The following is a 26,170-nucleotide window of genomic DNA, read 5'->3' on the forward strand; positions in this document are numbered from 1 at the left end:
TATTCGGCACGCGCAATCACTTTTATTAATGCCCTTCAACATTCGTCTGAGGAAATGGAGGATAAAATGATAATAGAAACCAAGACCAGCAAACCAAAGAGCGCATTCAGTATCTGGTATGACCAGCATTTTGCCTCATGCAGCGCGACACATCTCCTTCGCACAGAATTGATCAGGCTGTTGATTGTGGAATGTTGTCCCACTCCTCTTCAATGGCTGTGCGAAGTTGCTGGATATTGGTGGGAATTGGAACACGCTGTCGTACACGTCGATCCAGAGCATCCCAACATGCTCAATGGGTGACATGTCTGGTGAGTATGCAGACCATGGAAGAACTGTGAGATTTTCAGCTTCCAGGAATTGTGTACAGATCCTTGCAACATAGGGCCGTGCATTATCATGCTGAAACATGAGGTGAGGGTGGCGGATGAATGCCACGACAATGGACCTCAGGATCTCGTCACGGTATCTTTGTGCATTCAAATTGCCATCGATAAAATGCAATTGTGTTCATTGTCCATAGCTTATGCCTGCCCACACCATAACCCCACCACCACCATGGTGCGCTCGGTTGACAACGTTGTCATCGGCAAACCTCTCGCCCACACGACGCTATACACGCTGTCTGCCATCTGCCCGGTACAGTTGAAACCGGGATTCATCCATGAAGAGCACACTTCTGCAGCGTACCAGAGGCCACTGAAGTCGGTTATGACACAGAACTGCAGTCAGGTCAAGACCCTGGTGAGGACGACGAGCACGCAGATGAGCTTCCCTGAGACAGTTTGACAGTTTGTGCAGAAATTATTTGGTTGTGCAAACCCACAGTTTTATCAGCGGTCCGGGTGGCTGGTCTCAGATGATCCCACAGGTGAAGAAGCCAGATATGGAGGTCCTGGGCTGGTGTGGTTACAAGTGGTCTGCGGTTGTGAGGCCGGTTGGACGTACTGCCAAATTCCCTAAAATGACGTTGGAGGCGGCCAATGGTAGAGCAATGAACATTAAATTCTCTGGAAACAGCTCTGGTGGACATTCCTGCAGTCAGCATGCCAACTGCGCGTTTCTTCAAAACCTGAGACATCTGTGGCATTGTGTTGTGACAAAACTGCACATTTTAGTGGCCTTTTATTGTCCCCAGCACAAAGTGCACCTGTGTAATAATCATGCTGTTTAATCAGCTTCTTGATATGCCATACCTGTCAGGTGGATGGTTTATCTTGGCAAAGGAGAAATGCTCACCAACAGGGGTTTAAACACATTTGTGCACAACATTTGAGAGAAATAAGCTTTATGTGCGTAGGGAAAAAATCAGGGATCTTTTATTTCAGTTCATGAAACATAGGACAAACACTTTACATGTTGTTTATATTTTTGTTCACCGTATATGATAGGCTACATTGATTTAAGCATTATCTTATGTAGACTAGATTTTGATATCCTAGAGAAAGGATTTGAAGATGAGGCAAGGTTTTTGGGGAAATGAGAAATGTGATATACTTATGTGTCTGAGTGATCTGCGCTGCAGGCGGTTTTGATTGATGGGTCCTTTTAGGTGTGTGTGTGTGTGTGTGTGTGTGTGTGTATGAGTATGCTAATTTTCTATGTCCATTCAGAAAGTTTTCTAAAATAAGCCTATCTGGACTTCATGTCTTTAATCAGATGGAAAGAACTGTAGGCAGCAAGTGTCATGATGGTCAGCATATGTGTGAGAAATGATGACAGGTGGCAGTTTTGCATTTCTTTCCTTATTAAATGGGGTGCAACTGAATGAAACGTAGCCAGCTCCTTTCATGATTCATCCTATAGGCTGAATAGCCAATCCTAATATGTTCAGTAGCATATTATTTTTCCAGTATGCCTAGTATGACTTTTCTCTCATTACTGCGTCCTCTTTCGCCACATTGAACAACATTTTGCCACTGAGAATGACCGCAGCAGTGTTGGTGACGTGAATTTTGGTGAGAAAAGGCCTTTACAAGCTGACCAAACTGTGTAAAATGATGCGCCATCGTGCACATGTAGATTTTTTAAAAATTGTAGTAAATCTGACTATATTACACACTCAAAATGTACCAAGTATAATATATTATACTTATAAATTGTATTTACATAAATACAAAAATATCCTGAATGTGACCAGAGGACAATATTCTGAAAGTATTTCAAAACCCAGACAAAGTAGGCTATTTAATTGACAACGATTCTTACTTCTGTAAAAATGCAAACAACTATTCAGACAATATTTCAAAATGTAGGTAACCTCTCTCAATAAGATTTAGTACAGACCAGGCCTGACACAAAATGTAGCAATGGTAGCCTACTTCGACAACAATTGTGAATGCAACAAGTATTAGATAGAGACCGATAAATAGAGAAGATACAGAACACAACAGCTGTTCAGAGACAAAAGATTTGTAGGACAAATTCATATTTCACACTGTCACTTTAGTGTTTGCATTTAGCCTACAACATGTCATGGAACTTCTGGAAGCACAGCCCCATCCTGCTTTAAAATGAGTTACAACTCGGTCCACGCGCCCTGGTGCCACACTGTGCCCTCTTCCTACCACTGTAGCCATATCACAAAGTAAATGCACAATCTGCATTTTGAATACCTTCAGGGACCAGCACCTGCGGTTTCTGGGAAGGGGCCTTTGCAGGGTCGCCCACACAATGTATGCATTTATGATGGCAATTTTGAGCATCCCCAAAACACATACTTCCTAAATGTTCTGCCTAAACAAATATCGTACAAATCACGTTGCCTACGCATGGCAGTTTGTTATGTTCTTTCAATCGCATTAATCTCTCTACTCCGCCTGTTTGCAACTAACTTGAAACATTGTATCAACTATTCTGGGCCCTCAGAGTTTCCCATGCCAGTGCGCTCCAGACAGACACAGCTGTATTTGCTCAAGGGATAAGAAGTAATCAGGTATTTTATGATGTTTTACCTCTTTCACGTGAGGCTCAGTGGTTATCGAAAGGGAGAGGGCAGTAAATATTTTTCAAACACATTGAGGAACTATTGTCATTCTCAATGGATGTAAAAGCAGACTTTGTTTACTTGCTGTTTGAGGTGAAGAAAAAAATGTACTTTGAGAAGCTCCACAGCTCATTAGTGGTGGTGCGTTAAGACAATCAGAAATACAATCAGACATCCCTAAATGGGCACATTTATACACTTGCGAGAAGGCCATTTAGCCTAGGCCTACTTCTATGCGTAATCAGGTGCGTGTCCTTACTCAACATTGACAGGAGTGCTCCAAACAAAAGACAATTAATACATCGACACAACTCGTAAATGGAATGAAATAAGCCAAAAATTTATTTCTCACAAGTGTAGCATAGGTTCTGAACTCTCCAAACAAGGTGTCCACTCTGACAATGAGAAAGGTAAACGACTGTAATAATAATATATTGAATGCTTTAACAGAAATTACCGTAACCAAACAAACATTGTAGATTAGAAATTATGGGGATTAATGATAAATGTACCTACTACTGGTGATATATTCCCACGGGGGGCTAGTATGAAAAATGTATGCACTCATTAACTGTAAATTGCTCTGGATAAGAGCGTCTGCTAAATGACTAAAAATGTTTTTAAAAAATGTAAATGTATATGTAATGGGGAATTGATAGACACTAACAATCAAAGGGCAAACAATTCACACAATTACGTTATGAAACAATGAATGCACACAAATTGTCAGGCGAGAGTGCATTCTGGAGACAGGTGCCTTGTGCATTTTACAGAGGAGCTACAATGGGATTACTTGTGTGCAAACCATGAACAGGATGTCAGTGCAGTAATTTTACCTGCTACACAAGAGACATAAAACAGATGCACGTGTGGAAGCAGAATCAGTAGCACTAGGTCTCTTCGGCAAGGAATCAATTGACTATGGTTCCAATATGGGTAGCCTATATGACAACAACCACATCTCATTACATAAAAAATAAAGCTGAGTAAAAATTCTACAACCATCAGCAGTCAATTAATTAACTAAGTTAGCTAGCTGTCTGTACTTTGCAGGCCGGAACAATGCACATCAATTGATTTTGTTGACCAAACCAGAGTGGAAGCGGCGACGCGAGAGGGTCCACTCCTGTCAAAATCTGTCCAAGCGGGAATGCAGCGATAAGCAGACTGCCTGCTTTCCCGCCTTTGGGACAACGACGCCCATTGTTAGGGCCGAGACGAGATCGTCTTGTCATTATATACAGTATCTCTGACAAAACAGATCTGGTTCTCCAAGGACTGATGCTACAGCATTCCATACTTTATTATTGGACAAAGTGTCCTTGTATTGGGGGTTGCTGGGGTATACAGCGACGTGTGCTTCTCAACATCGATCATCAAACTGGTGTCGTCCATTTTGCCAACATTGTCCTGTCAAATCGGAATATTCTCCAAGGACGGTCAGGGGAGGGGTCTACTCTACAGCATCCTGTGCCTCAAAAGATAATACAAGGTAGGTAGACAATCATCTGCAACTGCCTTTCCGTTCATCAGCTGGTTTTAATGTTTAAACGTTTCCAAAAAATGTTATACCAATTATTTCAGGCACTTTGTATGGTGTTTAAGCACGTGGATCTGAGAAGAATGGACTCCAAACCTAATTTGACATTGTTGCTACAGCAGCCGTGCAACGTTTACACTCCGATGTAGCAGGTAACATTGACTACAGTTGGACTCGATCAACTCAGTATCATGCTGGGCTGTTAGCTACACTCCACTTCTTCTTGACTCAACATTTAAAATTATACACGACACATTATCTTCACACCTACTGTAGGCCTAAGGAATACTCTCACAAACGGTGTCAGGTCCAACGTAGTAGCCATTTATTTCTTAGATGCAAAGCCACAACACAACACTTTAACCATATATTAATTGCACTATAACAGTGACAAACGGTGCCCACAAACTGTTAGGGCCTACATAAAGCTGTCCCAACAGCAGAGCTTTCTTTTCAGTACCACGGAGTGAATCCTTACCACTGCTACACCTGGCTATCAGCGGAGCCTTGTCTGGCAGCGAAACAGTTCATTCAGCCTCATTTACTGCCTTTAAAAAAAAAAACATACACTACCGGTCAAAAGTTTTAGAACACCTACTCATTCAAGGGTTTTTCTTTATTTTTTACTATTTTCTACATTGTAGAAAACTATGAAATAACACATGGAATCATGTAGTAACCAAAAAGTGTTAAACAAATCAAAATATATGTTATATTTGAGATTCTTCAAATAGCCACCCTTTGCCTTGATGACAGCTTTGCACACTCTTGGCATTCTCTCAACGAGCTTCATGAGGTAGTCACCTGGAATACATTTCAATTAACAGGTGTGCCTTCTTAAAAGTTAATTTGTGGAATTAATGCTATGAGCCAATCAGTTGTGTTGTGACACGGTAGGGGTGGTATACAGAAGGTAGCCCTATTTGGTAAAAGACCAAGTCCATATTATGGCAAGAACATCTCAAATAAGCAAAGAGAAACGACAGTCCATTACTTTAAGACATGAAGGTCAGTCAATACGGAAAATTTTAAGAACTTTTCTTAAAGTGCAGTCGCAAAAACCATCAAGCGATGGCTCTCATGAGGACCGCCACAGGAATGGAAGACCCAGAGTTACCTCTGCTGCAGAGGATAAGTTCATTAGAGTTACCAGCCTCAGAAATTGCTGCCCAAATAAATGCTTCACAGAGTTCAAGTAACAGACACATCTCAACATCAACTGTTCAGAGGAGACTGTGTGAATCAGACCTTCATGGTTGAATTGCTGCAAAGAAACCACTACTAAAGGACACCAATAAGAAGTAGAGACTTGCTTGGGCCAAGAAACACGAGCAATGGACATTAGACTGGTGGAAATGTGTACTTTGGTCTGGAGTCCAAATTTGAGATTTTTGGTTCCATCCGCCGTGTCTTTGTGAGACTCTGTGGATGAACGGATGATCTCTGCATGTGTATTTCCTACCGTAAAGAATGGAGGAGGAGGTGTTATGGTGTGGGGGTGCTTTGCTGGTGACACTGTCTGTGATTTATTTAGAATTCAAGGCACACTTAACCAGCATGGCTACCACAGCATTCTGCAGCGATACGCCATCCCATCTGGTTTGGGCTTAGTGGGACTATCATTTGTTTTTCAACAGAACAATGACCAAACACACCTCCAGGCTGTGTAAGGGCTATTTTACCAAGATGGAGAGTGATGGAGTGCTGCATCAGATGACCTGGCCTCCACAATCCCCCGACCTCAACCAAATTGAGATGGTTTGGGATGAGTCGGACCACAGAGTGAAGGAAAAGTAGCCAACAAGTGCTCAGCATATGTGGGAACTCCTTCAAGACTGTTGGAAAAGCATTCCAGGTGAAGCTGGTTGAGAGAATGCAAGAGTGTGCAAAGCTGTCATCAAGACAAAGGGTGGCTACTTTGAAGAATGTAAAACCTAAAAGAATTTTTTATTTAACACTTTTTTGGTTACTACTATGTTATTTCATAGTTTATGTCTTTTACTATTATTTTACAATGTAGAAAATAGTAAAAATAAAGAAAAACCCTTGAATGAGTAGGCGTTCTAAAACATTGGACCGGTAGTGTAGCTGATATGGCTGACTTGCTTAAACAAATGTGGCTTCTACTGACAATTGAGATGTACAAACTATGGCATAAGGGGCTATCCGTAATTTCATTTAAGACATTAATGAGCGAGCTAGGACGGACCTTGTCAATATAACTATTTGTTCAGCACTTTTGAAATGTACAGCGACATAATTCAGTACATGGGCCGTTCTTATAGTATTCTCCCTGTACACCAAGTCAGAGCTGTAGGATAAATAAAGGGGGCATATAAGTAGACAATGGATGCTCTTACAATATTCAATGATTACATTTCTCTAAAACAGGCTATAGGCTACATGTGCACCACCAAGTCAGAACGGTAGGCTAAATTATGAGGGGGAAAGGGACCAAATTATTATGGTGAGGCACATGGGCTACTACACAACATACACTTAGTATTACTTTCTTAGCTACAGTATACATATCTCCCTGGCATATTACATCATTTATGCAGCAGCATACAATACATTTTTGGACTCACCTTGTTGTGCTGTGCTCACTTGAACAGGAAGGTGGCGCGGCGGTCCTTCGTGGGCAAATTCTGTCATCAAAGTCTGGCATTCTCTGGATTTATGGTGCTTTCAAGACAACTGGGAACTCTGGAAAAAAAACAAGGTCGAATCATGACGTCAGTGATCTTCAGGTTGGAGCTCTAGAAAGAGGCCCGAGTTCCCGACTTGGAATTCTGAGTTGGATGACCGTTCAAAACGTATTTTCCCAGTCGGCGCTAATTTATTTCAGAGTTCCTAGTTGTCTTGAACTCACTGAAGTCTGAGATTTCCCAGTTTCGAGTTTCCAGTTCTGTTGAACGCGGCAGAAGTCATGCTGGATTGACAGCACGGCCAATGCATTCAACCTTTTATGGCCCATGGTGTTGAATGTTTATCCAATGGCCGATGAGCACCGATATGATTTATCTATCATTTCTCTTCATCATTTCTCTTCATATGACAAGGACTGAAAAGGATTTACCAGTAGATTGTCGACTTGATTCATGATAGTGAGTGCTAGCTTGCTAGCTAAGATTTTGAAAGTATGATGTTGACATGATCAGTCCAATCAAAGCTACTGTAAATTTAACATGATTTGACGTTATTTTCTCTGTGGCCAATGACTTTGAGCCTTCTTGGATGGGCACTTCAAATGTAACTCTATGGCAGCACGTAGTGTCCCCATGAGTGACAGAACACTGAGCCAATCACGGCGCAACAAGAAAACATTACCAACCCCTACGCTCCGTATTTTCAGCTGGCTGCCCCACCACCACAGAAAGCACTGAGCTAGGCTGAAACACCTGCATTTTGGAGCTGCCTTACTCAATAAAGCAAAAAAGAGACCATGTTGGTATGTGGCATTTTTAACTAAATAATTTTTTTAAACTTTTTTTTAACTTTGTTTGCAAACCCAGTCAAATGGATTTCGCTGTTTCCGTCACTCATCTGTATATATTTTTTTGTATTTCCCCTGCATGTTTGCGTTCAGTTCGTTCATGATGTATTAATGCCAAAATAACATGCAAAACAGGCAAAAAAATATATATTTATTTGCTCAGCAGGTGGGGTGCCCTGAATGACTGGTCACCACTGCTCCTGCATCGCGGCGTTGTAAACATGGCCATTGCCTGACCTAAATACAGAAACACACGCTAGTCTACTGTTGCTGCTACTGTAACACAGTGAGGGGAAGTGTCCATTGGGGGTCAGTTCCACCTCTTGCAGGGAATCCTACCCTTAGCCAAGTCATGTTACCAGACTCATCCCAGGAAATCAATGAACGCAGTCCTCATTGACTTTGCATAGAGGGCCAGGGGATAGCGAGTGGTGTGTGTTAACAGTGGGGTGCATGTTTTCATGGGATTATTACCAGCATGGTGAGTGATATGATGTGAGAAAGGCATGACGCTGGTGCTATGTGGATGTGGATGTCTTCACTGCTCCAACTGTTAAAAGTTACAGTACATACAGCAAGTGTCACATGTTCTTTTTCACAACCATGTGGATTTTTTTTTGTAATTAACAGCCAATGTTGACTTTTTTGTTTATTGGGGTTATGGCAGTCAACAGTATTTCTGATTGTATTCTCAACTCGCCATCATATACTATTAATGTGGGGCAAGACAGTCAATTGCAAATTAGTTGGACAATTTCTCTTCTATCTCACCACCACTAATGAGATTGGTGTGCTTGATGCATGTCGCGTCGGAGCTTCTCAAAGTCAGGGGGCGTGGTCGAAATTGTGCACCTCATCTCTCCTGTCACATCCAACCTGGATCGATATTTGTTTTCAATGCAGACGAGAGCACTGAATCAGCTTACCATGAGTTTTAATGCTCGGAGGGAGACTGCACAGTATTCCCTTTTGAGTCAGGAACAAAACTCCTCCAAAGTGACCCGTGAATGCGTTGTCTATAGCATTCGGTCACATGACACAGCTCGATCAGCTGTTAGATTTCACTTACCATCATGTCCACTGAGCCAGGATCCCAGTCAAATGAATTTTGCTGTTTCCGTCACTCATCTGTATATATATTTTTGTATTTCCCCTGCATGTTTGCGTTCAGTTCGTTCATGATGTAGTTTACAATCGAAGTTGCCAGCTGTATAACTTGAGTTCTGCGCTCAGCTCTTTTTCCGCCAGTTGCTCTCTGTGTATCCATTATAGTGTTTAGTGGGTGTATCATACAATGCGTCCATATGGCAGAGGGAGACACATTCATAACTAGAGTGCAGAGGCCTGCCCGCCCTCCCGTGATAGATGGAGCCCACCTTTCGATCCCATGGAATCAGTTTTTTGTCAATATAGCCATGCAGCACACTGAACAGTTTCATGCTCGGGAATCGTGAGACATAACAATATGTCCTCATGAATAGTGTCCCCCGACATGTAGCAAACAAGTTAATGCATGGGCATCTCGGCCTTCTTATTTTCAGTGTTATCTGACAAGGTATTGATGTGAGTTTCTGTGCCTCTGCCTCCTCACACATTGTTTTCACCATATCTATTGAGGCTGATAATATCAAAATCTCTGCAATAGTGTGTGGTTTCATAGCGTAGCGGGCTTAGCCATTCACCGTGGGAATGATTCAAGTGCAACGGTCAAGTGTGGCCTTTTCCTACGATCTAAGGGTGCCCTCGTAAGCCACGCATCACGCTCGACTTACGAGGACAGTACTTCATTTTCAAATGGAGGCAGAAAATTGCTGGCCTCTGGTGGCATTTTACCCCAATTTTCAACTCTTCTCAATGCTTTATTTGTTTTTGTCGTGAGAGCAACAACGTCCTGTAACTATAGTTCATGGATTTGGGGAAAATCTTGGTGGCCCTCTATGCATGTAAATGCAGATTCACAAACTCTGTAGAGTCAGCACATTGCATTTGCATAACAACACAAATATTTGACTTGTCTAGACTTGTTTACAATCTGCAATGCTTATCTAATGGTATCATTATAATAATAGTGTAGTAAAAGTTATTTCTTATGCGCAGACAAACATCCCAAAAACATTTTTGTTACGCCCAGTACTGTTTGTAGCATCAGAGAGGTCAGTGTAATTTCCCCTTATCAGCCTGGGTAATTGTTTGTCCACTTCAGAGCACTGATACAGGATAAGAGCCTTGGAGCAGAATGGCAGTCTTACTAGGTTACTGTGCAGTATACACTCTTGTGTCATGCAAACTTGTGCAGTATAGGCCTACACACCTTTGTCGTATTTTAGGATCTTCAGACTATTCTATCAAGTCGAGTCATCCTCTTCAGTAGTGGCAAAATTGTTTACTTGTTACTGTTTTTCTGCTTTGAATGTTGCAACAGCATTAAAAAAATGTGTTCTGGTGTAGATTGCTTGGCTGAGCTGTAAGGCTCTGTGTAGTGCTGTATGTAGTGAGTGGAGGCCATTAGTGCAGTATCAGTTCTTCCAGGAGGCTGTTGACTAGCCGGGAGGGAGGGCCTTACACACACACAGCTCATTGTGTGAGAGGTAACCGTGTGAAGACTAGACTGGACTTTGTTGGCATCCCCAGAGGCTCTTTTTATTTTATATATATATTTATTTTTTTACCAGCTGACTAATTGGATAGCTGTGCAGTTAGTTGTTTGTTTACATTTGCTTCCCTTACTTCCTTATGTCATGATGTGGCCTGTATTCCATTTATAGTACGGGATTAGGTAGGAGCAGGCTAGATTTATGCTGCTGGACTATAATAGTACTAAAGATGATGGGATAAAGCCGTTAGCCCTGAGTCACCCTGCGTGACCGACAGTTAGTGAGTGTTAAGTTGACACACACAAACACAGACCAAAACATTTGCACACGTGCCTACAGACTGCACATTTTACATAAACTTTTAGCCATACTCACTATTTGCATGATCATCAACATTTTAAATTCAAGGCTGGAGAAAAGACTGCACCGTTTCCAACAGACAACACACAAACCGTTCTCAGCTGAGCCGCGAATCGGGAAACATGAAGATTACTGTCAAAGCAATTTGTCATTATAAACACAACACAATAGAGGCAAAGTCAGATGCAAAGATAGTAAATGAAACCAGCCATTATAGCATTAGGAGAGGTGTGGCAGCCTGGCGGTAGCCTGTCAACTGGCTGTCAGGTGAGCACAGTTTATTCACAGTGGAGTGTGGCGGTGGAGAGCGCTGTCTTATCCAGCAGCCTCTGAGGCCCAGCTTTTAGAACCCGGTCTCCGCAGGGGCCTGGGGAACCCACGTCAGTGAAAGAGGGAAGAGGAGAAGGCCCCAGACAACAGGAGGAATAGAGGAGTGTGGCATTAAGGGGGTAGCCATAATGGAGGGAAACGATGCAAGGAATATTGGCAGAGGGGCAATTGGTGCAAGCTGTTTTGTATTGCTCAAAGTGGATTTGAGCAAATATAATCATGCCCAAAGTGGCGGGGGAAGGATTTGCGTGTTTATTAGGACACATGGTGGCTATTTTGGGTTTATTGAAATCGTTTACCCCAATTGGGCTTTTCCTGGGCCAGCCCAAGGGAAAAGTAACACCGTCCACTGAAGTATGGGAAGTATGTTTGTTATGTACTGTACATGACCCTCCCTCATCTGTCCACGTCAGAAAGTTTGGGTTATTGGGTGGGGGGGAGGATGGGGTGTTTACAGAAACAAGTTCACATCTTCCGTTTTAGATTCCGGGTGCATTCTTCTTTGCTGCGTTTCATACCGCAGGTGTTTGCTGTGGAAGAGGCTTCCTCAGACCCCTGTGGGTGTAGCCTTACAACAGAATGCCTACGTCAGCAGTTTTTATTCTAGAATACAGTTTGAGCCCCCCCCCCCCATCTCTCTTTCACTCTCTCTCTCACTATTATTCTTGGGCGGTTTACCATATATACCACATACCAGGGTATTTGGAAAAAGCCACAGGATGGTTTTTCAATATCATCAATACTGTCAACTATTTATTTGAAGTTTTCAAATACATTTTAATATTTGTAGCTACTTTAAGTTAATACCTGCAGTCAACTTGTGCAATACTTAGGAGATAAAGCAGATTGCATTCTTCATTTCAGCCATCACATTACTTTACATTATGAAGCTTACCGTAGTTCCCCAGAACAGTTGAGTTGAACCAGTCACTTGTTTGTTTGTAAATAGCTCAACGGGCGAAAGCAGGAGCTGGTGAGTCCATAGCTTTATATATCTATCGGCGAGTCTTAGTTGTACGGTGCACATGAGGTGATGAAGTTACACTACTAAATGTTTGCCATCAGATATCTTATAATGGCTTTCACCCAGAAGTTAAAGAGCTCTGGATGAGTTATCTGTACAGTTGCAATTTTTTCCCCTGTGCTTCCTACTAACAGGTTTTTTCTCCTCCGTTCTTCTCCCCTCTGCTCCATGTACACATGCATGCTTTTCTGAAGGAAGAGCAGCATCACAACTTTGTTCATTTGCACAATTTATCTCGTTCACGTTCGCTTGTAAATGTCCACACTCACTGAAAATGACATTCAGTAGCTACTAGCTATACTTGTATAACTTTATGAGCTGAATTAGCCTGTTCTTTGCAATAGTTATGTTTGTTTTCGCTCGTTAGCATTTAGCTAACAGCATCTATGTGATTTCGGTATTTATTTATGCTAATGTTATTAGCATTCTGGTAATGGAGGCCCAATGGGCTTTTCTTGGGTTTTTAGCGCCCCCTTGTGTGCTATGCCGGCAATACCGTAAATCCCGGGATGAGAGGATGGGATGATGATATGAAACTCTGGAGACCGCCCAAGCCTACTCACTATCGCTCTCACTCAATCAATCAATCACTCACTCACTCACTCACTCACTCTAAAAGTACAAACACTTGAGCCTGTGCCCAGGCAACCTTGTCCTTAGATGGGCAAACGCACTGGGAGTTTTTCAGGCCCTGTTGATTAGCAGGCCGTCCATCCACTGTACCCTAATCTAGAAGGCGACATTATTGACCTAACATCTGTTGCTAAAACAGCATCCCTCCGCAAAGTAAGAGCATTCTCTATGGCAGGGGTTCTCAAAGTGGGGTCCGTGGAGGTACTGCAGGGGGTCTCTGACCAGATAAAAAAAATAAAGGTCTCGCTCTCTTTCTCTCATTTATTTATTTTTATATACAGTGGATTCGGAAAGTATTCAGATCCCTTGACTTTTTCCACATTTTGTTACGTTACTGCCTTATTCTAAAACGGATTAAATAAGTGTTTTCCCTAATCAATCTACACACATTGATAAATTGATTTTTTTTTTTAAAGAACTGAAATACCTTATTTACATAAGATAATTTAAAAACCTGTTTTTCGTCTTGTCATTATGGGATACAGTTTATAGATTGTTAAGAATTTTTATTTATTTAATCCATTTTAGAATAAGGCTGTAACGTAACAAAATGTGGAAAAAGTAAACGGGTCTGAATACTTTCCGAATGCTGTATGTGTGGGCGCGCACTACCAGTCAAAAGTTTGGACACCTACTCATTCAAGGGTTTTTCTTTAACTGATTGGCTCAAACGCATTAAGAAGGAAATACATTTGCCTAATTAACTTTGAACAAGGCACACCTGTTAATTAAAATGCATTCCAGGTGACCTCATGAAGCTGGTTGAGAGAATGCCAAGCGTGTGCAAAGCTGTCATCAAGGCAAAGGGTGGCTAGTTTGAAGAATCTTAAATATAAAATATATTCTGATTTTGTTTTACACTTTTTTGGTTAGTACATGTGGGGAGAACAAGTATTTCATACACTGCCGATTTTGCAGGTTTTCCTACTTACAAAGCATGTAGAGGTCTGTATTTTTATCATAGGTACACTTCAACTGTGAGAGACGGAATCTAAAACAAAAATCCAGAAAATCACATTTGTATGATTTTTAAGTAATTAATTTGCATTTTATTGCATGACATAAGTATTTGATCACCTACCAACCAGTAAGAATTCCGGCTCTCACAGACCTGTTAGTTTTTCTTTAAGAAGCCCTCCTGTTCTCCACTTATTACCTGTATTAACTGCACCTGTTTGAACTCGTTACCTGTATAAAAGACACCTGTCCACACACTCAATCAAACAGACTCCAACCTCTCCACGTTGGCCAAGACCAGAGAGCTGTGTAAGGACATCAGGGATAAAATTGTAGACCTGCACAAGGCTGGGATGGGCTACAGGACAATAGGCAAGCAGCTTGGTGAGAAGGCAACAACTGTTGGTGAAATTATTAGAAAATGGAAGAAGATCTCACCTCGTGGGGCATCAATGATCATGAGGAAGGTGAGGGATCAGCCCAGAACTACACGGCAGGACCTGGTCAATGACCTGAAGAGAGCTGGGACCACAGTGTCAAAGAAAACCATTAGTAACACACTACGCCGTCATGGATTAAAATCCTGCAGCGCACACAAGGTCCCCCTGCTCAAGCCAGCGCATGTCCAGGCCTGTCTGAAGTTTGCCAATGACCATCTGGATGATCCAGATGCGGAATGGGAGAAGGTCATGTGGTCTGATGAGACAAAAATAGAGCTTTTTGGTCTAAACTCCACTCGCCGTGTTTGGAAGAAGGATGAGTACAACCCCAAGAACACCATCCCAGCCGTGAAGCATGGAGGTGGAAACATCATTCTTTTGGGATGCTTTTCTGCAAAGGGGACAGGACGACTGAATCGTATTGAGGGGAGGATGGATGGGGCCATGTATCGCGAGATCTTGACCAACAACCTCCTTCCCTCAATAAGAGCATTGAAGATGGGTCGTGGCTGGGTCTTCCAGCATGACAACGACCCGAAACACACAGCCAGGGCAACTAAGGACTGGCTCCGTAAGAAGCATCTCAAGGTCCTGGAGTGGCCTAGCCAGTCTCCAGACCTGAACCCAATAGAAAATCTTTGGAGGGAGCTGAAAGTCCGTATTGCCCAGCGACAGCCCCGAAACATGAAGGATCTGGAGAAGGTCTGTATGGAGGAGTGGGCCAAAATCTTGTCAAGACCTACAGGAAACGAATGATCTCTGTAATTGCAAACAAAGGTTTCTGTACCAAATATTAAGTTCTGCTTTTCTGATGTATCAAATACTTATGTCATGCAATAAAATGCAAATTAATTACTTAAAAATCATACAATGTGATTTTCTGGATTTTTGTTTTAGATTCCGTCTCTCACAGTTGACGTGTACCTATGATTACAGACCTCTACATGCTTTGTAAGTAGGAAAACCTGCAAAATCGGCAGTGTATCAAATATTTGTTCTCCCCACCGTATGTGTTATTTCATAGTTTTGATGTCTTCACTATTATTCTACAATGTAGAAAATAGTAAAAATAAAGAAAAACCCTTGAATGAGGTGGTGTCCAAACTTTTGACTGATGCTAATATATATATCTCAGCAAAAAAAGAAACTTCCCTTTTTCAGGACCCTGTCTTTTCAAAGATAATTAGTAAAAATCCAAATAACTTAATTAATATAATTTAATTTAATATATTTTAATTTAATATTTTAATATAATATATAATAGGCCTACAAGCCTTCACAGATCTTCATTGTAAAGGGTTTAAGCACTGTTTCCCATGCATAAACAATTAATGAACATGTACTTGTGTAACGGTCGTTAAGACACTAACAGCTTACAGACGGTAGGCAATTAAGGTCACAGTTATGAAAACTTAGGACACTAAAGAGGTCTTTCTGCTGATTCTGAAAAACACCAAAAGAAAGATGCCCAGGGTCCCTGCTCATCTGCGTGAATGTGCCTTAGGCATGCTGCAAGGAGGCATGAGGACTGCAGATGTGGCCAGGGAAATAAATTGCAATGTCCGTACTGTGAGACGCCTAAGACAGCGCTACAGGGAGACAGGACGGACAGCTGATTGTCCTTGCAGTGGCAGACCATGTGTAACAGCACCTGCACAGGATCGGTACATCCGAACATCACACCTGCAGGTCAGGTACAGGATGGCAACAACAACTGCCCGAGTTACACCAGGAACACACAATCCCTCCATCAGTGCTCAGACTGTCCGCAATAGGCTGAGAGAGGCTGGACTGAGGGCTTGTAGGCCTGTTGTAAGGCAGGTCTGCATCAAACTTGCCTATGGGCACAAACCCACCGTCGCTGGACCAGACAGGACTGGCAAAAAGTGCTCTTCACTGACAAGTCGCGGTTTTGTCTCACCAGGGGTGATGGTCGGATTCGCATTTATCGTCGAAGGAATGAGCATTACACCGAGGCCTGTACTCTGGAGCGGGATCGATTTGGATGTGGAGGGTCCGTCATGGTCTGGGTGCGGTGTGTCACAGCATCATCGGACTGAGCTTGTTGTCATTGCAGGCAATCTCAACGCTGTGCATTACAGGGAAGACATCCTCCTTCCTCATGTGGTACCCTTCCTGCATGCTCATCCTGACATGACCCTCCAGCATGACAATGCCACCAGCCATATTACTCATTCTGTGCGTGATTTCCTGCAAGACAGGAATGTCAGTGTTCTGCCATGGCCAGCAAAGAGTCCGGATCTCAATCCCATTGAGCACGTCTGGGACCTGTTGGATCGGAGGGTGAGGGCTAGGGACATTCCTCCCAGAAATGTCTGGGAACTTGCAGGTGCCTTGGTAGAAGAGTGGGGTAACATCTCACAGCAAGAACTGGCAAATCTGGTGCAGTCCATGAGGAGGAGATGCACTGCAGTACTTAATGCAGCTGGTGGCCACACCAGATACTGACTGTTACTTTTGATTTTGACCCCCCCCCCCCCCCCCCCCTTTGTTCAGGGACACATTATTCAATTTATGTTAGTCACATGTCTGTGGAACTTGTTCAGTTTGTCTGTTGTTGAATCTTATGTTCACACACATTTACACATATTTGCTGAAAATAAACGCAGTTGACAGTGAGAGGACGTTTCTTTTTTTGCTGTGTTATATATACAGTGAGGGGGAAAAAGTATTTGATCGAAAAAAGATTTTGTACGTTTGCCCACTGACAAAGAAATGATCAGTCTATAATTTTAATGGTAGGTTTATCTGAACAGTGAGAGAAAGAATAACAACAACAAAAATCCAGAAAAACGCATGTCAAAAATTTTATAAATTGATTTGCATTTTAATAAGGGAAATAAGTATTTGACCCCTCTGCAAAACATGATTTAGTACTTGGTGGCAAAACCCTTGTTGGCAATCACAGAGGTCAGACGTTTGTTGTAGTTGGCCACCAGGTTTGCACACATCTCAGGAGGGATTTTGTCTCACTCCTCTTTGCAGATCTTCTCCAAGTCTCCAAGTCCAAGGTTTCGAGGCTGACGTTTGGCAACTCGAACCTTCAGCTCCCTCCACAGATTTTCTATGGGATTAAGGTCTGGAGACTGGCTAGGCCACTTCAGGACCTTAAATGTGCTTTTTCTTGAGCCACTCCTTTTGTTGCCTTGGCCGTGTGTTTTGGGTCATTGTCATGCTGGAATACCCATCCACGACCCATTTTCAATGCCCTGGCTGAGGGAAGGAGGTTCCGTGGCCCTGTGCATCGTCCCTTTGATGCGGTGAAGTTGTCCTGTCCCCTTAGCAGAAAAACACCCCCAAAGCATAATGTTTCCACCTCCATGTTTGACGGTGGGGATGGTGTTCTTGGGGTCATAGGCAGCATTCCTCCTCCTCCAAACACGGCGAGTTGAGTTGATGCCAAAGAGCTCCATTTTGGTCTCATCTGACCACAACACTTTCACCCAGGTCTCCTCTGAATCATTCAGATGTTCATTGGCAAACTTCAGACGGCCCTGTATATGTGCTTTCTTGAGCAGGGGGACCTTGCGGGCGCTGCAGGATTTCAGTCCTTCACGGCGTAGTGTGTTACCAATTGTTTTCTTGGTGACTATGGTCCCAGCTGCCTTGAGATCATTGACAAGATCCTCCCGTGTAGTTCTGGGCTGATTCCTCACCGTTCTCATGATCATTGCAACTCCACGAGGTGAGATCTTGCATGGAGCCCCAGGCCGAGGGAGATTGACAGTTCTTTTGTGTTTCTTCCATTTGCGAACAATCACACCAACTGTTGTCACCTTCTCACCAAGCTGCTTGGCGATGGTCTTGTAGCCCATTCCAGTCTTGTGTAGGTCTACAATCTTCTCCCTGACATCCTTGGAGAGCTCTTTGGTCTTGGCCATGGTGGAGAGTTTGGAATCTGATTGATTGATTGCTTCTGTGGACAGGTGTCTTTTATACAGGTAACAAGCTGAGATTAGGAGCACTCCCTTTAAGAGTGTGCTCCTAATCTCAGCTCTTTTACCTGTATAAAAGACACATGGGAGCCAGAAATCTTTCTGATTGAGAAGGGGTCAAATACTTATTTCCCTCATTACAATTTATAACATTTTTGACATGCGTTTTTCTGGATTTTTGTTGTTGTTATTCTGTCTCTCACTGTTCAAATAAACCTACCATTAAAATTATAGACTGATAATTTCTTTGTCAGTGGGCAAACATACAAAATCAGCAGGGGATCAAATACTTTTTTCCCTCACTGTATAATCTAAGGTCGCTGAAGTGATACAGAACAGTCATGTAAAAATATATTGCACAGAGGTAATCGGTCTCTGTTCAGTCATAGTTCTCCCTCCCTCTCCCTGCCCCTCTCTCTCTCTGCAGTGTTTTCCTGAAGGGACAGACATGACGTCCATTCTGGATTTCTACTTCCAGGTACGTACAGACAGATGTCCCACACAAACAACCCACTGCCAGTGAAGGCTGATGGAGGGAGAAATGGGGAGGACGGGCTTATTGTAATGGCTAGATTGGAATGAATAGAACAATCGCAAACACGCTAAACTCCTTCCTCTCACTCTCTGGGTTTGGTGACTGTGTGACGTTGCTCATGTGCTTTTCTGGGGGGGGAATGTGTGCACGCGCATGTGTGTAATGGGATAGCCGTGTTGATGTCACATCCCTTTGGGTGTCGACAGCCTTCCTCTCTGGTGTCACTCTTGCGCTGACAGCCCCAGACGGATGGGCTCCAGTTATGTTAGTCATGTTTGCCTTGGCCCCCTGAGAACTCACATAACCTGGAGCCTCTCTTACAACCATAGAAGGGCAAGAGAGTGGGAGCAGTGCTAGCGGATACATTATACTCTGCGCATTTAAATGTACTTTGATTATGGTATATGTTTTATATATTCTTCTTTGTGTGTGTGTTTGTGCGTGTCATGGTTTCCATTAGGAAAATGTGGCGCTGGACAACGTGACCGGGAAGATTTTAATTTACTGGCCATTTTAAGAAATTTACCGGACCCATATGCATTGTGTGCGTAACCCATAAGGGCTTCCACCCAAGGTGCTCAGAATGACATAAATCACATTTTAGATTATGGTAATCTATTTTAACAGAACATGCAACTCCTGTAATGAAGCAGACAATAAAATGTCATTTTAAAACATATGCCAAAATGCAATTTGCGGGAAAACACCATTCTAAACAGCGCACCTTATGCGAGCTGTTCCATATGTGACAGACATGAAACTCTCAGAAACTTAGAAAGAGGGGGAATCTAAAGATGCAACAACTAGGATGGTTTGCTAATATGACTAGCGTTGTCCCTTTGGCTTCTGGACAACGAAAGAAAGTTGATTTGAAAACCAATCAAACAGGAGAGAAATGCTGGTTTCAATGGCATATGAGCCTTTATAAAATAATTGCCTCCACGTTTCAATGGTAGGATTTTGCCTAGGCTACTATGAAGCAAGGTAACCATGCCTCATAATATGAAGTAAACGTTCAGGTTTCAAACAATAAGTATCCGTTTTCAAAATGCATACTGCCTCCAGCTCACATTGCAAAGTGGTGGGTGACACGCTGATAGCCTGTCTACTGTTGTCTATGCAGTTGCATGGTGAGTAGGAGGCGCGCTTCAATTACCAGTTGAGCAGTGGCGGCTCCTGAAAAAATTCTCAGGGGGGGCAATTTTTCTGATGATTTAGGTGACCTACACACATTTTAAAAAAGATATGTCCAGCAACAACATGAAGACAGGGGCAGCATATAAGTCAATACCAGAAGCATTTATTGACTGATCTCAAAAGTGTTGGCTTACCAGGGTTGGTGGAGCCCTCAGTTTCATCTTTGCCTCGCAAAGCTAACTCAAACACTCCGCAAAACTTCACACACTGGATTAGCCGGCTGAGGATGTGGCGGTTCTTGCTAATGTCGTAGTAAATATATTTGTTATAGTGAATATGGAATATGATATGTTGAGTAAAATGTTGTGCTAAGATCTATTTAGGTCAGGAGCTGGTTATAAGTTCTGTTCCTATCCAATAACAATGGACAAAAGGGTCCTATCTTGTCAGCCTTGTCAGTTTCAGTTCTCCAGTAAACTTGTGATTATCAACACTAACCTCATCGTTGTGGCGGCGGACAGCTAGCCTGTATCCCTCATCCAGTTGAGTGGGAATGTTCACTCTCCCCAAAGCAGACAATCTCAAACAGCTATCCATGTGGGTCTTTGACAGCTCATGTTTCTTAATCTTTCCTGAAAGATGGTGCATGTCCGTTACACACCAGTCGCTGTCCAAGCGGTGCTGTCTGCCGTGCCGCCTTCAGGGTGAAAGAGTAAGCAGGGGGTAGCAGAAGACTGCATTAGCTACATCGCAGCCTGCTAGCCAGGTTTTTCGTTCGTACCAATTTTTGGAAAATCCTCGGGTGTAGGACTTCCCCCCTTTAGTAGAAACCTGTTGAATTATTAAATTTGGTCTGGGAGGTCCTAATTGTTTCGTTGCCAATTTATCTTCATTTGTTCGCCGACAAAAAGGAACTTCTTTCAAAGACACAATCGAGTTGCACTGAAGCCTAGCCATTTTGATAGAAGTAGTGAATTGATTGACGCTGCTACCCGCTCTTTTCTTAGTTACGTTCATGGTTATATGTTACGTATGACGAAAGCGCGTAAGTGCAAGCCCTCAGAAACCCATAGAGATTGTATTGAAAGCTCTGATATTTGAAAAAAATAGATTTTACATGGGAGTCTATGACAGACTTCTGGGCGATTTTCAACCTGACTGAAATCGCCCCAAAAGGGGGGGGGGGCATTTGAAGCACGACTTTAGCCTGATTGGACATTTAGTGGCACTGTGGCAGATCAGACGTCTAGATTACAACACTGATAACTACTGTTGCCGTGATATAATTGATTAGAAAAAAAATCCCTTCCTTTTCCCGTTTGGCAGTGCGTCGCCCATATCGCCCTATTGAACACACCGCCCCTGCAGTTGAGAAATAAAAAAAAGTAGCTATTTTTAATCGTGGCCATCAAAACTGTTTGGAATTGTTGTGCAATGACAGGGCATATAAAAGCAGCAATGAGCTGAGGTGCTGCAGCTCTAGCACTGAGGTGATATTCCACTCAAAATAGGCTCTGTATGCTGTGCGCATGTGATAAATAAAATACATGACGACTAATGAAAATGCACACGCAGCAATTTAATTCCACTAAATTATACAAATTAACCTATAGACCGATAAGCAGGACGGTCAAATGTATTTCCATCGACTGGTATTTCCATCAATGAATAAAAAGCATTATTTTGCAACTGGATTGTTTTCTCCTGGTAAATTTGGTCAGCAACAATTATATTTATCGGCTTTAAAAAAACAATATCGGCCAAAAGCCGTCAATTACCGGATAATGAAAAACCTGGTGTGTGTGTGTGTGTTTGTTCTATATTCATTTATTTGTATCAATATGACTGTTTTGGCTTGATCTTACATTTGTGTTGTAACTGTCTGTGTCCCTCCAGCTGTGCTCCATCGAGGTGACCTGCGAGAGCGCCAGTGTCATGGCGGCCACCCTGGCCAACGGCGGCTTCTGTCCAATCACAGGCGAGCGCGTTCTGAGCCCGGAGGCGGTGCGCGACACACTGAGCCTCATGCACTCCTGCGGCATGTACGACTTCTCTGGCCAGTTCGCCTTCCACGTGAGTCTGAATACGACACAACACTTCATAGAGTTGCACCGCGATACAACAGTGTCATACCACAACATTGACCTCTCTCTGACTTCTGTGGCAGCACAGGTCTTTCTACCCAATACTGCCCCTCTCTGACCAGTATCTGCCCTTCTGTCTTACGTCAGATAGCGCGGACTCATCATTTGCGACGTGTCACGAATTACGTAGCTGTTGGAGCACAATGCCCAATTGCTTGACTTTGTCTCATACAGCCTTTTCTCTGCCCCACAATGTCCCCAGTTGCCCTCCACTGGGCTCCAGTCCCTCCAGTCGCTGTTCATGCCAGATCAAACCAGGCCACTGGTCTACCTAAAGCTCCCATGGGGGGATTATCCAATCAGATGTTATGCCTGGGGGACATGACCTCAGCAAAAAGCCGGAGTCACCTCTCTCAAATAATTGGATTAAAGGAGGAAATGGGTTCGATGATGACATTTTAACCCATTATGTGTCACTGGTCCTCATCAGGCCTGGACTCAGTCCATCTTTTCATTCAGTCAATTCATAAGTTTGCATTTTGTAGAAGGATTTCAGTTAACTGTACTGAATTGACTGCTGCTCTTTCGGACTCCAACTCATAGTGAGAGGGTTACATTAGGTGTTTTGAACGTGGAGAAATGTGCATTGGCATCTAGTACTTAAACATGGAGGTCGTTTTGACAAGCTGTAAAATACAGGTAGCTGCCAAAATAAAGGAAACACCAACATAAAGTGTCTTAATAGGGTGTTGGGTCACCACAAGCCAGAACAGGTTCACCTTGGCATATATAAGAAAGTGTCTGGAATGGGTGGGAACAAGTTCAGGGAACAAAACATTTTTTGAGGAACAGAATCAGAACCGGGAACGGAAGTGATCTATACTGTTCCGGAACAGAACCGTTATTTTAAAAGCATGGGAACCGGTTAATAACGTTATTTTACATTCCGGGCATTTTTTTCCAGTCCCACAAGAAACAAAACGCCTATGCAAAGTCGTCACTCAAAATTATTCCAGTGTCTGCCTGCCTGCTGAAAATCTTTGCCAGTGTTTGTGCGTGTTTAGGCTACTTCCTCCTCCGAAGCATAGGCTACTGTAGCCTGCTGACATTACAAGCCAAGCCTCCTCCTCCACCCTGTCTCACTCTCTCCCCACTTGCAAAATTCCATAATTTTATGTTTTATTGATGGTGGTAGAAAACGCTGTCTCAGGCGCCGCTCAAGAATCTCAAATAAGTGTTCAATTGCATTGAGATCTGGTGACTGAGACGACCATGGCATACGGTTTACATCGTTTTCATGCTCATCAAACCATTCAGTGACCATTCGTGCCCTGTGGGATGGGGCATTGTCATCCTATGGGGGGGCATAGCCATGGTAGCCAAAATTATGGCCAAAATAATGGCCTGCCCAGCATTTTTATACATGATCCTAAGCATGATGGAATGTTAATTGCTTAATTAACTCAGGAACCATACCTGTGTGGAAGCACCTGCTTTCAATATACAGTGCATTTGGTAAGTATTCAGACCTCTTGACTTTTTCCAAATATTGTTACGTTACAGCCTTATTCTAAAATGGATTAAATTGTTGTTTTTCCTCATCAGTCTACACACAATACCCCATAATGACAAAGCAAAAACAGTTTTTTTGCAAATATTTTTTTACTGAAATATCACGTTTACATAAGTATTCAGACCCTTTACTCAGTACTTTGTTGAAGCACCTTTGGCAGTGATTACAGCCTTGATTCTTCTTGGGTATGACGCTACAAGCTTGGCACACCTGTATTTGGGGAGTTTCTCCCATTCTTCTCTGCAGATCCTCTACAGCTCTGTCAGGTTGGATAGAGAGCGTCACTGCACAGCTATTTTCAGGTCTCTCCAGAGATGTTCAAGTCCGGGCTCTGGCTGGGCCACTCAAGGACATTCAGAGACGTGTACCAAAGCCACTCCTGCGTTGTCTTGGCTGTGTGCTTAGGGTCGTTGTCCTGTTGGAAGGTGAACCTTTGCCCCAGTCTGAGGTCCTGAGCGCTCTAGAGCAGGTTTTCATCAAGGATCTCTCAGTCCCTGCCTCTGAAAACATCCCCATAGCATGATGCTGCCACCACCATGCTTCACCATAGGGATGGTGCCAGGTTTCCTCCAGACGTGACACTTGGCATTTAGGCCAAAGAGTTCAATCTTGGTTTCATCAGACCATTCAAGGATGATCAATGGAAACAGGGTGCACCTGAGCACAATTTAGAGTCTCATAGCAAAGGGTCTGAATACTTATGTAAATAAGGTATTTCTGTTTTTTATTTTTTGAATACATTTGCAAAAATGTCTAAAAACCTGTTTTCGCTTTGTCATTATGGGGTATTGTGTGTAGATTGATGAGGAAAAAGTTTTATTGAATCTATTTTAGAATAAGGCTGTAACATATAACAAAATGTGGAAAAAGTCAAGGGGTCTAAATACTTTCCGAATGGACTGTACTTTGTATCCCTCATTTACTCAAGTGTTTCCATTATTTTGGCAGTTACCTGTAGGCCTCAGGGTTTGGTTGGCAAGGATGCTCTATTTTGTCATCATTCCCCATCGGATAGCTAAACATCGGTGTCTTGATGCCACATGATTGGCATAGGACAGGACACACTCTTCCTGATAGCCTACAGAAAGAGGGAGAGATGGAAATACAGATTGAAAAAGAGATATAAAGAGAGAGATAATATACTGTGTCGAAAACCAACCTGTCTTGTTCAGTCCTTGTATAGCTGTACCCATGGTACACTACATGCTATGATCCTACTTGGCATGAGTGCTAATCAATCCTCAATTAACTTCCACTTTCATCCCATTTTATTATCTATTTAAAGCCACTAACCCTTGAACAAATACGAATCCAAATGTCAAATGCAAATGTTGCATAAAGAATGTAATTGATATTGTAAGTCATCGACACTTCTCTTGAGAGAGATTGTAATAGGTCCTATGCTGTATTTACTTCCTTCAATTTCACTCTGTCTGTGTGTCTGTCTCATTCATTCTGTGTCTATAAAGCCCTGGGCCTGTATTCACTGTGAGACTCTATAGGATCAGTTTAGTCTTTTAGATCACAATGAATAAGATTATATGGACAGGGGGGAGCTGTTCCTAGATTAGCACTCTGAGGCGCTTTTACATTTTTTTATATGGGCCCTGATTTCCATAGGGTTGTGGGTAACCTCTCCTCTCTGTGTCTGTGTGTCTCAAGGTGGGCTTGCCAGCCAAGTCGGGCGTGGCAGGGGGCATCCTACTGGTAGTACCCAATGTCATGGGCATCATGTGCTGGTCTCCACCACTGGACAAGCTGGGCAACAGCATCAGAGGCATCCAGTTCTGCACGGTACGGACGCAGACACACGCACGCACACACACGATACCATCATTTTGACTTCGATACCAGGTTTAGTGTCACAATACTCAATACATCACGATACTCGATACCAAAATGATACCAAAACGATACCACAGCAAAAAAAGAAAATATATTAGCCAAAGTCACAGAATGGCACTTGATCCAGACAGATAATCTCAGCTACTGCTCTGTTCAATCGTTGGGCATCTTTTGAGTTCAATATCATTACATTTTTCAGAGACAGCCATGTATGCATTAATGAATCAATTATACAATCAAATTAACTTTGTTTTTACCAATCTAACTACATAACATAATGGTAATCATTTATTTGAATTGTAAATCTCTATTGATAAGCTGGGTAAATCAAGATGTGGCCTAGGCCTATCCACAATACAGGTGAATGCATATTCAATAGGAATGTGTGCATGAGTTATTGAGCTTGTTTTGGCTGATTTCATGGGGCTACAGATTACAATCTGTACTGATCAACAATTTATTTTATTGTACTCATAAACAGCATTTGCATAAATTATAAAAAATGTGTACTGTCTCTTGAACCAGTAATGACGTCATTCACGAGGCAAGAGGTGGGGCGGCCCGTCCGGAGCACTGTCAGTTCGCTGAGGTAATACAGTGAGGGGAAAAAAGTATTGGATCCCCTGCTGATTTTGTACATTTTCCCACTGACAAAGAAATGATCAGTCTATAATTTTAAT

At 42.7% G+C, this 26,170-nt stretch overlaps 1 protein-coding gene across 1 annotated transcript in view; it reads left to right on the forward strand.

Annotated features, from left to right (window-relative positions):
• Positions 1–7,918: 7,918 nt before the first annotated feature.
• glsb (glutaminase b) overlaps positions 7,919–26,170 on the forward strand; it is a 43,099-nt gene continuing 24,847 nt past the window's right edge. Inside the window, exons 1-4 of the mRNA XM_084161199.1 lie at positions 7,919–7,977; positions 18,744–18,794; positions 21,885–22,061; positions 25,308–25,439. Of these exons, the coding sequence (XP_084017325.1) occupies positions 7,972–7,977; positions 18,744–18,794; positions 21,885–22,061; positions 25,308–25,439 (366 nt within the window). The 5' untranslated portion in view covers positions 7,919–7,971. The remainder of the gene's footprint in view (positions 7,978–18,743; positions 18,795–21,884; positions 22,062–25,307; positions 25,440–26,170) is intronic.

This window comes from Coregonus lavaretus (assembly GCF_964263955.1).
Source record: "Coregonus lavaretus genome assembly, chromosome: 5".
Taxonomy (NCBI): Eukaryota; Metazoa; Chordata; class Actinopteri; order Salmoniformes; family Salmonidae; genus Coregonus; species Coregonus lavaretus.